Source organism: Oreochromis niloticus, linkage group LG10 (assembly GCF_001858045.2).
Source record: "Oreochromis niloticus isolate F11D_XX linkage group LG10, O_niloticus_UMD_NMBU, whole genome shotgun sequence".
Taxonomy (NCBI): domain Eukaryota; kingdom Metazoa; phylum Chordata; class Actinopteri; order Cichliformes; family Cichlidae; genus Oreochromis; species Oreochromis niloticus.
The window spans coordinates 23,197,289-23,209,420 of record NC_031975.2 but is presented as its reverse complement, the minus strand read 5'-3'; the positions used below and the strand labels follow the sequence as shown (position 1 = coordinate 23,209,420).

General features: G+C 40.4%; 1 protein-coding gene across 1 annotated transcript; it reads right to left on the bottom strand.

The window, feature by feature from the left end:
• Positions 1 to 2,404: 2,404 nt before the first annotated feature.
• On the bottom strand, positions 2,405 to 10,468 carry camlg (calcium modulating ligand). The gene is made up of 4 exons (XM_003451405.5): positions 10,138 to 10,468; positions 8,210 to 8,652; positions 8,017 to 8,082; positions 2,405 to 4,921 (listed from the first exon to the last, which is right to left on the bottom strand). The coding sequence occupies exons 1-4, from the start codon at positions 10,286 to 10,288 to the stop codon at positions 4,730 to 4,732; spliced, it is 852 nt and encodes a 283-aa protein (XP_003451453.1). The 5' UTR covers positions 10,289 to 10,468; the 3' UTR covers positions 2,405 to 4,729.
• Between the last annotated feature and the right edge of the window lie 1,664 nt (positions 10,469 to 12,132).

The following is a 12,132-nucleotide window of genomic DNA, read 5'->3' as shown; positions in this document are numbered from 1 at the left end:
AGAAGGAAAACAGGATGAAAGACATGCTGTGGAAGAGAGACAGAGATTAATAACAGATATGATTCGATGCAAAGAGGTCTATTAACACATAGTGAGTGAGAAAGGTGACTGGAAAGGAAAAACTCAATGCATCATGGGAATCCCCGGCAGCCTACGTCTATTGCAGCATAACTAAGGGAGGATTCAGGCTCACCTGGTCCAGCCCTAACTATATGCTTTAGCAAAAAGGAAAGTTTTAAGCCTAATCTTGAAAGTAGAGATAGTGTCTGTCTCCCGAATCCAAACTGGAAGCTGGTTCCACAGAAGAGGGGCCTGAAAACTGAAGGCTCTCCCTCCCATTCTACTTTTAAATACTCTAGGAACAACAAGTAAGCCTGCAGTGTGAGAGCGAAGTGCTCTAATAGGGTGATATGGTACTACAAGGTCATTAAGATAAGATGGGGCCTGATTATTTAAGACCTTGTATGTGAGGAGCAGGATTTTGAATTCAATTCTGGATTTAACAGGAAGCCAATGAAGGGAAGTCAAAACAGGAGAAATATGCTCTCTCTTTCTAGTCCCTGTCAGTACCCTTGCTGCAGCATTTTGGATCAGCTGAAGACTTTTCAGTGAGTTTTTAGGACATCCTGATAATAAAGAATTACAGTAGTCCAGCCTGGAAGTAATGAATGCATGAACTAGTTTTTCAGCGTCACTCTGAGACAGGATATTTCTAATTTTAGAGATGTTGCGCAAATGGAAGAAAGCAGTCTTACATATTTGTTTAATATGTGCGCTGAAGGACATGTCCTGGTCAAAAATGACTCCAAGGTTCCTCACAGCATTACTGGAGGCCAAGGTAATGCCATCCAGAGTAAGAATCTGGTTAGATACCATATTTCTAAGATTTTCAGGGCCGAGTACAATAACCTCAGTTTTATCTGAATTAAGAAGCAGAAAGTTAGCGGCCATCCAGGTCTTTATGTCTTTAAGACATTCCTGCAGTTTAACTAATTGGTGTGTGTTACCTGGCTTCATGGATAGATAGAGCTGCGTGTCATCTGCATAGCAGTGAAAATTTATGCTATGTCTTCTAATGATGCTGCCTAAGGGAAGCATGTATAATGTAAACAGAATTGGTCCTAGCACCGAACCCTGTGGAACACCATTTGTGAGCGGTTCCCGAACTTTATGAAGATAATTTCATTTTCATTTATTTCACCTTATTCATCTCTTTATCTTTCGTGGAACTGAAACATTTTAAAATTTTCTCATTCTTAAATATATGATGTATTAATTGGAGGATGAGTGTTTTATTGGTTCCACCCAATGACTGTAGAACAGTCAATGGTTCCACCACAGAGTTATAAATTAAAAACCTATTTATCTTTCTTGTTTTCCACATTTTAAAGCTGAGGCTTACATGAGAGATCGCACTGGATTTGAAAAGAAAATATTTTTTTAAAAATCATCCAATGGCAGCTTTTTGTCACTACTGGGGTGAATCTGAATGCAAAATGTTCAACATAGAAAATACTTGCCAGATGATTGCTTAAATTTCAATATGAACTATAAATAGCAAAGTGAAAGAAAAGTAGTTACCATAAAGACAAGTACATATAACAGCAGATCAAATGACTCCAATAAGTTTTGGGGGGTGGGGGTTGCATATTTGTCACACGTGCATGTTTCAGATCATCAAACAAATTTTAATATTAGACAAAGATAACCCGAGCAAATACAAAATGCACTTTTTAAACGATTTCCTGTATTAAGGGAAAAAAAGCTAACCAAACTTACCTGGCCCCTACTAAGTACTACACCATTACAACCACAGCAGCATGAGCTTTTGATACAAGGCAGAATGGATCCATGCTTTCATGTTGTTTACATCATATTCTGACCCTACACTTTCACTGTGCAAGAGTTTGTTGGTTTGATTCCAGCTACAGACACAAATACCCTTTAGGGTTGCATCCAGTCTAAAACTCTGCCAAACCAAACATGCGGCACAATCCACTGTGGCAACCCCTTGTGAGCACCTGAAAGTATTGTCTGACCCTACAATCCAAATGTTCCAGCAGAAATCCAGACTCATCTGACCAGGTGATGTTTTTCCAGTCTTCTGTTGTCTAATTTTGATGGTCCTCTGTAACCTGTAGCCTCAGTTTCCTGTCAGCTGACAGAAGTAACACAAGTAACGAGTATTGCGATTGTCACTTAAATCACATTTCTACTTCAGCAGAGGGTCTTGACCATGCTTACATGGCTATACAGGCATTTAGTTACTGCCCTGTGATTGGCTGATTAGATTAGATACATATTTTTAATAAACTGAACTTAGTAATTTCAGTTCCCTTGATCTTTCAAATTAAGGCTTTTTAAAGTGTGGCTTAATAACTGACTGCCAAAAAAAAAAAAGAGGTGAGTCACACAAGTAGTATTTATTTGGTATGAATTGTTCGGGTGCTCGTTCATCTTTTGGAGCAGAGACTGTTTACATCACATCAACACTACGTTTGTTACTCACGTTCAAATATGTAAGATACCGCAAGAGCCATTAAAAACAGTATCTGCAAATTTACGTTATCAAAAAACAATCAAGTAGGTCAGACAAGTTGTAGGATAAATTACACCAAGTCATTCACATGGAAACCAATATTCACATTTATAAATTAATCAGGTTAAAATTACAAATATGAAACAAGGACAGCACAGAAGTAGAGAGAGCATACTGTATATTTATGCAAGTATGTATGAGAGAGGCTTTAACAAAGCAAAGCAGGATATGTCACCAGAATTACTCAACACAAATAAGCATACAAAGTCCCACTGCCTCACACAAAACTGCAGTGACAGCACTTTCTAGTAAAAACCCCCAAAACACTCTCAGCGTGTATAAAGTTCACCGCGGTTTTAAGCTCATGACCGAGCGTAATAACATACACTAAACATACAAGGGCTAAATTCTTCATCAGACGTAAACAAAGAAGGAAATTGTTCGTAACGTAAGTGGACCCTTCCCAAAGATCAGAGAAAATGTGATTTTTAAAGCACTGCTATGAGGAAAAGAAAATCCCTCAGAAATGGGAAGGTCCTCAACACTCGAATATCTTTAAAATCTCTAACTGAAGGTTGGAGGGCCATCTATGTAAAAGTTTGTTTTGTAGAAAAATCAAAGAAGCTCACAGTTTGAGGCAATCCAGAAATTCTGTCATTCTTCCTCAGTCCATTTATGCCAGAGTACTTTTGTTCTTCCCGGCCTCCTCTTCTACCTCTATCTAAGATCTCCTCCTTTTTAAGCCAGCTCTTTCCGATGGACAGAAATGTTTGATACGGCTCTTTCTACAACAGATCATTAGTGTGGTACAATGATGTCTAACTGCTGGCTTCTTTCTCTCCTTCTTACTATTTGTTCTAAATAGGCTGTGCAGCAGTGTCAGAGGTCATCCGAACGTCTCCACTCAGAGAGGAGAAACGCAACTGTGAGATCTCTGAGATTAATCACAGTATTCACAAAAAAGCTGAATTAATAAACCTGAGAATAAAAGTCAGAAAGCAAATTTCTGAATCTTGTCATTAATCTCAGGGCGAGTATTTTTTCCAACGCTGCTCGAGTTAAAAGTTTCTCACACTTTTGTTCGCGGGAGATTTTTCTACTGGGCTGCGATGATGATGTGTGACACAGCTGTCACGTCTCCATCTGGTCTACAGCCTGAGGTGCGGACACTGCAATCAGCAGGGGTGGTGACGTACCGTATGAGAAGGAACAGAAAACTGCTGCTTCTGTCACTGTCATTCATAGTGTCAATTGTAACGGATCAAGAAACTTCTTCAATCTTTCCTTGCAACGTCACTTTCATTTCACCTCATTCATGACGTACAAATGAAGCACTTCAGCCTAAACGGCCAGCAGTGTTCTGCGTTTGATTTGAGGGACTTGAACTGAAAGTGAGTTGACCCTGTGTGATGCCCTAAGTTGACAAAAAGATTACTATAGTGTTGTAGACTAGCTACCTCCAAAATTCTCCAGCAGTTTTCATCGGTTTGACAGCAGATTTTGGTTTTACAGAAGAGTTAGAACCCTGCTGAGGAATCTGGCTGTGGCATTAGCTGAAAATATGACACCCTGCTCAGACTAAGCATCACCTTTGGAGGTTATTACTCCGCAGAATGACTCAAGTGCTTTGCGATAATTCAAAGCGTTCTGACTCAACATCTTGTTCAGCAAACAATTGTTCCTATCAGGTGTCAGATTTAGAATTATGACCCAGCCTTTGAGGAGACTCCAGTGTTTCCCCTTCATAAGTTAAATGCAATCTGTGGCTGCCCACTGGGATGTCAGACTGATGACTGTACAGTAATCCAATCTTCGGCGTGATACTCCCCATTTTCAGTACTAATAAATATCCTTCGGCGCAATAAATGGCAGTACATTCTTTACACACAGGTAACACAGGCTTCACAGCTTCTGTTCAGAGAATAATTAACCTGCAAGTCTGTAACAAACACCGAACTTTGTGGTCGGGTGTAGCTTTAGCGTTAGTGAAATCCCGAAGAGCTCAAATGACGAGTACTCGTCCAGCTGGCGTGTGCGGGCCTGATCATAAGGCAGCAGGGGTTCACCTCCAGACTGTCAATGATAAACAAGCACCTGAGGGTGCAAATGAGCATGCCTATGTTGCTATGAGAGATGGGAGGGGAATGCAAAAAACGAGGGGTGGGGGTTTACAGAGGTCCTTGTAACCTATCAGGGAGTCTCTGAGCCAATGAGGAGCAGTATCTCATGTGAGAGGATGAAGGTGAAGAAGTAGACACAGAGGTCAGCGAAGACGTCACCCATCCTCCTGTAGGTGTCCATGGAGCGATTGATGACCTCGGCAGGGATGCCGGACAGTAACAGGGCAGCAGTTAGCACAGTGGTCTGGGTCTTCTTCTCTACCTGCAGAAACAGGAGAACCCAAAGCACATTATATGCAAATATATGTGCTTACTTCTGATTATTAATTAATCTATTTTTGCACTAAATAAATCAAGATTAAAATGTACAAAAACTAAAACTCTATTAGAAATTTGTGTCAAAAGTTCCTTTAGTGGCCACTTGAGGCTGGCTCAAAGAGCAAGTCAATCCCCATAGACTCCCAAGTTAAAATGTCCAGCTTTGCAGCAGAAAGAAACATGTTTACAACCTGCTTTGGTTCCTAAATTAAGTGGAGTCACTGAACTGGACCTGTCCAACCTCTCCATCTATTCCTCTGGTGATGACTTAACAATCCACCATCTTTTCCAAAGATGGTCACTTCTTGTTTAAAAACAAGAACAGCAGCTGTTAAAATGCAAACCCTGAGCCTTCAAAATGAGTCCAAAACTAGTGGGTGATCTCACAGTGCGTACGTCCATGTTTTATAATATCACTGGACACTTTGTTTAGTACCAGTTTGGACCATTTTAAATATCTTTTGCATAGATTCAATGCGGTCCTGGAGATATTCCTCACATAATAATCAAAGTGTTTTTATTGAGTTTTCAAAAAACATATCATCCATACAGAAAAACTCGAACTCAAGTCCTACAACACAATGTAAGACAAAGCTGTACCCAGACAGAAAGAAAGGGGGGGAGAAAAAAAAAAAAAAAAAAAAAAAAAAAAAAAGGGGGGGGTAAAAAGTTGCCAGTTATGGAGTAGACGGAAACTCATCTTCAAAATAGGAAATGAAAGGCTGCCAGACCTTAAAGAATTCCTTGGTGTTGCCCTGTATAGTAAATCTGAGATGTTCCAATTTGAGGTGTGCCATCACCTCTTCCACCCAGCGTTTATGGGATGGCGGTGTTGCCTTTATCCAGTTAAATAGAATCAGTCTCCTAGCCAACAATGAGGTGAATGCTATTGCCTTCCTCTGAGAGGCCGTTAGTTGAGTTTCCCTTGGTGCCACACCAAAGATGGCTGTCAGAGGCATTGGTTCCATATCTTTATTATAAATGAATGAGAATGTTCTAAAGATGTTAGCCCAAAAGTCTTTCAGCCTGGAACAAGACCAGAACATGTGGCATAAGTTGGCTGGCACCTGTTTACATCTGGGGCAGGTCGGATCGGCCCCCTGGTACATTCTTGCCAGTTTCTCCCTTGACCAGTGGAGTCTGTGTAACACCTTGAACTGTATCAATCCGTGTCGTACACATACAGAAGCAGAGTGTACTAGATCTACTGCCCCTCCCCAGTCAACCTCTGAAATGTCCAGCCCCAATTCTTCCTCCCATTTCCTTCTTACATTGTCCAGGGAGGGGGAAGCCACCTTCTGAATATTTGCATATAGCGTGGAGATTGTCCCCTTAGCAGTCGGATCTGTGTCCATCAGCTCGTCTATCCATCCGCTTTGTGGAAGCTCGAGGGAGGGGCTGAATGACTTTTTCACAAAGTCCCGAACCTGGAAATATCTGAAGTAATTAGTCTTGGAGGAGATTCCATAGTCCTTTTCCAGTTGAGCAGCAGACATAAAAGTACCATTTTTAAACAGATGTTTGACACATTCCACCCCAGCTCTATGCCATTCCCTAAAGGCTGTTCCCCCGAGGGCCGGGGAAAACAAGTGATTTCCATAGATGGGAGCAGATAGGAGGGCGTTTCTGTTTTTAAAATGTGATCTGAATTGAGTCCAAATTTTCAAAGAATTAGATACCACCGGGTTGTTTGTGTAAAGATGTTTGCTCAAGGGTAGAGGAGCGCAGACCAGGGAGCGCAGGGACACTGGGCTAGAGACATACCTTTCCATATGAACCCATATTGGGGTTTCATGAGATATTCCTCACATATATTGGTCCATACTGACATTAAAGCACCACACAGTCGCTGTGGATTTGTCAGCTGAACATCCATTATGCAAATCTCCAACTCCACCACATCATAAATGAGTACAGTGAACTCAATGTCATGTTCATGAAAGCAGTTCAAGAAGATGGGTATACTGTAGTGATAATGGGATGGGCATGGTCAGCAACAGTACACCAAAATCTGACCCTACTATCTGAATGTCACAGCAGAAATCCAGACTCATCAGACCAGGCAGCATTTTTCCAAACTTCTATTGTCCAATTTTTGAGACCCTGTATGAGCTGTAGCCTCAGATTTCCTTTCTTAGCTGACAGAAGAAGCATCCGGTGTGGTTTTCTGCTGCTATAGCCCATCTGCTTCAAGGTTCAGGGTATTTTGCATTTAAAGATGCTCTTCTGTATACCTTAGTTTTAACAAGTTCTTTGAGTTACTGTTGCCTTCCTATCAGCTCAAACCCTCATAATGGGATTTTCACGCAGAGAGTTGCTGATCATCAGATATTTTCTCTTTTTTCAACCATTCTCTGTAAACCCAAGAGATGATTGTCTGGGAAAATCTCAGTAGATCAGCAGTTTCTGAAATACTCAGACTGCCTAACTGGCACCAGAAACCATGCTATGTTACATTTAAATCATCTTTCATTCCCAGATTTTCTGATGCTCGGTTTCAGCAGGTTGTTTTAATCTAATTGTTGAACAGGTATTTGTCTTTTCCTTATTAACAAATAGTTTTTTATCTTTTTTTTTAAAAAAAGGGGGGGTGATGGGTGTGGCAACTTCCATCCCCTGGATACAATGTCCAGTAGATTTGAAATCCTGTTTAACCAATAATTCATTGAGAAGTGTAAACATGATCTTGGTTAGCTATAACTGGTTAGTCCACTCTGACTGGTTAGTCCTCTCTGAAGACACAGCAGTGTAGCAGAATTAAGGCTGTGAATTCATAGGCGTGCTCCAGGACCTCATGTCCATTTTAATATTGAACTTTGTATGAACTTGGCGTTGGTTGGTTGAGAAGATTGCGGCTAAAAAGACTGGGCTGTCAGAAACAGCACAACTACATCGGCGAAACCGCAATAGGTCATTGTATTTGATTTTCCATTTATACAGAGGAAAAACAAAAGTAAAATATTATTTGTAGTGCTGTCCACAGCTGTTACACAATGTGTGCATGCAGACTGATGAGAGTCTTAAAAAGTAAAAACTCACCTTTGGAAAGTATTTGGACAACCCCATGTAGGCCAGTTCAAGTGTCAGAAATGGAGCAAATATTGACTAAAATAAAACAAGATAAATGTAGCATTAACAAATAAATACATATTTGGTACTGATACTGGCATAAAATGTAAAAATGAACTCCTTACTAGTGCGCTAACAAGTCTGTTAAAAGCTACAGGCTCACCAGATACTTGCAGACAAAAACCCTGACAAAAACAGCAAGGAGGACGCTGCCGATGAGCCTGAAGACCCTGAAGGGATCAAACTCCTCTGAGTCTGACCCTCCGTCCTCGGCCGGCTTTTCATTGGCCAGCTGACCCCGAAGCTTCATGGCATCATCAAAACGAGACAAGTAGGATGCAGAGAGAAAGCCTGGACGAGGAGAGCCACTGACATCATCTGACGGCCGCTCGCCCCTCGGTCTCCGCCGGACTCCTCCGATATCATCTTCCGAGGATCCTCCAGGTGGCTCACTGGAGAGCTCTGGCAGGGGTGAGCCTCTCCTCTCCGGGGTGGAGCTGTGGGAGTGACTGCCAATCCCTGGAGACGGTCTAGGAGAAGATGAGGCAGTGGACCATGGCTCTAGAGGCAGATGGAACCGGGGTTCTGCGGGACGCCGTGACGCTCCTGACAATGAGAAGACAATAATCAGTAATATGACATTAGCTAGTGCTAAAATGATTAGTCAGCTATGCAGAAGTCCCCACCCCCCCCAAAAAAAACAAACAAATCCAGGTGTGATGTAACTGCAGAGTTTTAGCTTTAATTCAAAAGGATTTAACAAATTAACTAATGATCTTTATAAACAAATTGCAAGCAGTTTAGATTTTGTACAGGGGATGATGGTTTTACTTCAGTTCAGAGACAGCATAATATGGATAACAGATTGTAGTACCAGTAAGTTTCCAGTAAGCTTCTTTTTGCTGGGTTTGATGGAGTGAAGACACTCTGATGACTTCCAGCTTGTCTGTGTTGTTGAAGTTAAACTGGGATGTTAATGTCAGCATAATTTTTTAAACAGCCATTTCCCGTGCCTCACAGTGTTCAAGAGCACAGGAGTGAGTGAGAACAGCGAGGTCTGAGCAAAAACAATCAGGACTTGTCAAAACTCATAGTATGTTCCACAGAATTGAGGATTTCAACACATTCAAGTCTGGGAAGATTGATTTTGGATATTTAGAGTAGGATAACTTCAGCAAGGGCACTCATGATGAAGGAGGAGAGCCTGGGGCTCAGTAGATATGGCCACACTGAAGAAGAGAACAGTGACTGCTGATGATGGTCACTTTTTGAAACATGATAACTATGATGTGTTGCCAAAGAAAGGTAATGACATCTGTACTGTGAGGAGCTGATCATAGACAGTAATGCTGGTGTTGTGCCATAGAGTGCTTGTCTGCCACTTCTGATTTTTCTATGCATTTTCAATGTATAATATCTTTGCTTATTGTACCTACATTATAATAAATCCAGTCATTTTGGGCCACTTAAAATATCTCAATAATTATTTGTTGCAATTTCAGCTAACCTTTTGGCTATATCTCTCTATTCTGCATGCCAATTACACTTTTTACCCTGATAAATAAAGGATATATAAAAGTCACAGCCAAAAACCAACTGCAGCGTTTACCTTGTCACTCACTCCTGTGCTTTCTGGTTCCAAATCACTAGATATTTGTTACGAGAGATATGCTTGGCATGTATTTTTTGTTTACTTATGTACTGACTACTGCAGCTTCTCTGCAGGTGGCTTAAAGCCTGTGTGCAATAGGACAGGTTGGCTGAGGTACCTTCTATCTACACTGCTGTATTGTTGTGTATTAATTATTCTGTTTAAGGGAGCTGAGCAGCCTGTGAGCCACCCTCTGATCCGCACCTGCTAATGCTAACAGCATTTAGCATGATTTGAATCCCAAGCTGCTGCCATTTTCCTCTTCTAGTTAATATATCTGTAGTGAGCCCGATTATTTACATAGTAAGTTATGGTCCTAAAAGACAGCACTAACGTCCTGACTGCAGCAGCAGGATGAGGCGGGTCTCTGTCACGACAACGTGTTTCAATAGGAAAGACACGCCCAGGAGAAATTCAGAGGATCGTTTGTTACCGATTACCGTTATTTTCAGGCTCGTTTTTGGTGATTCCCACGATCCTGTTCATCCTGTCCTCTGAATTCATGAGCAGCCTTTTCCTCCGGATCTCCGCTCTCTTCTGCGCCGCCGACATGGAGCCCGTCTTCTCCTCGCTGGCCTCCCCGGACTCCATGTCGATAATTAAGTAAATTAGCCTTTAATGCAAATTCAGCCCACAGTACATAAAGCTAGCGCTTCAGTAGCTCACGGTACACGACACAGAAGCCTCAGACCACTGAATTAAACGCTTAACACGAACGAGCGACGAGCGTTAACTGTGGCGCACGGTGATGATGTCAGCAAGTGACAAAGACGTTTTTTAGATTACGTCAATGATTTGTGATGATTTATTACGACCAATAATAATAAAATAATAGTAATGAAGGGGCTGGATGGGTATATATATTTACTGCAAAAAGGCAAATTTACAACAAAAACGGGTCATAAATTTTCAAAAAGAAAGGTGAGGATAAAAACAAATGGCAAGTTTACAAGAAAAAGGTTTAAAAAAAACTCGCTATATTTATGAAAAATATATATATATTTATGGTAAATTTAATCGTTTCGTTCTTTATTTATTTTATTCTTAGTTTATTTGAATCTTCAACCTCTTTATGCATTTCAGTGGCTCTAATACGCCTTCATGAAACTGTGCATAAAAATGTAAAAAAAATATTAGCATTTAACGAGCGTATAAAAGTACAAAGAAACACACTAAGGAAACAGTGTTTTCTGAGTGGCAAAGCATAATATCTCACAGTAAATTCTAAACAGAAATGTTTAAAAAGAAAACAAAAAACGGGATAATTTCATACTTTTTGTTTTAATCACCATATCACAAGAATCGCCATATCAGTACAAATGTCCACTGATCAATATTCTACGATAGAGTATTAGCACTGTAGAGAAACGTGGGATTGAACCTCTCACTACATTGGAGACAGGATAAAAGGTCTTAACATCCAGCCTTTATGATTACAGTGAAACAAAGTTCTAGTAAAGAGCTTATCAATGTGTGTTTTTCGTTTGTATCAAAGTTATAATCAAAGTATATGTCTAAGTAATATGATGAATGAGAAATCAATTTGTGTAATGAAACTGATTTAATATTTAATCTCCTGACCTTTTACTGTGATTTGGTGAGTGTGCGCGCTTTTGTGCTGAGGTTGATTGTACCAGCAGGGAATCTAAATATGGCACACAGCCTAGAGCTTGTCTGAGGTCTGTAGTGCTTGGTCAGAATGACTAAGCAAATACTCAGAGAAAGTTTGATTTTTAACATTTATGATTTAATTAATTTAATTGATAAAACAAAATTAAATGAAGTAAATTGTGGTTGACAAACTGAGTTTTGAAGAGTAAAGATTAGAGAAAGTACTTCTATATAATGAGCTGTTTGGAAGATTGGATCTAAGCATTCACATAAAATTCCAGGGGAGATACCAGAGGGATCGATCGCTGAGGCGGGGACATAGGCTAACAACATTTTATTCTTTGTTGACAAAAAACAAACAAACAAAAAAAGTCTGGTGCTAAGAAACAAATATTTTATGGTAAATATCTTATACCAACTGTAAAGCATGATGGCAGAGGCATGATGATTTCGCCTTGCTGTCATTGAGTTGACCATGAACTCTTAATACATACTAAAGTATTCTAAGGTGAAATGTGAGGTAAAACCTTACTGGAATTGGGTCACACAACAGGACAATGACCCCCAAGAACAAATTTCCAACTGAGTGCCTGAAAAAGAAGAGAATCAAGGGTTTGCAACAGCCCAGTCAAAGCCCAGGCCTCCACCTGACTGGAGTGAATGTCCACAGATGAATGACCACAAACCTCAATAATCTGAAACAACACTGTAAAGAAGAGTGGACCAGAAGTCATATGGAAAATAACTATTTCAAGTTATTTCATGTCACGCTGATGTTCATCTGAGGTTGTATTTAAATCATTTTAGAACCTGTAAGGACAAAA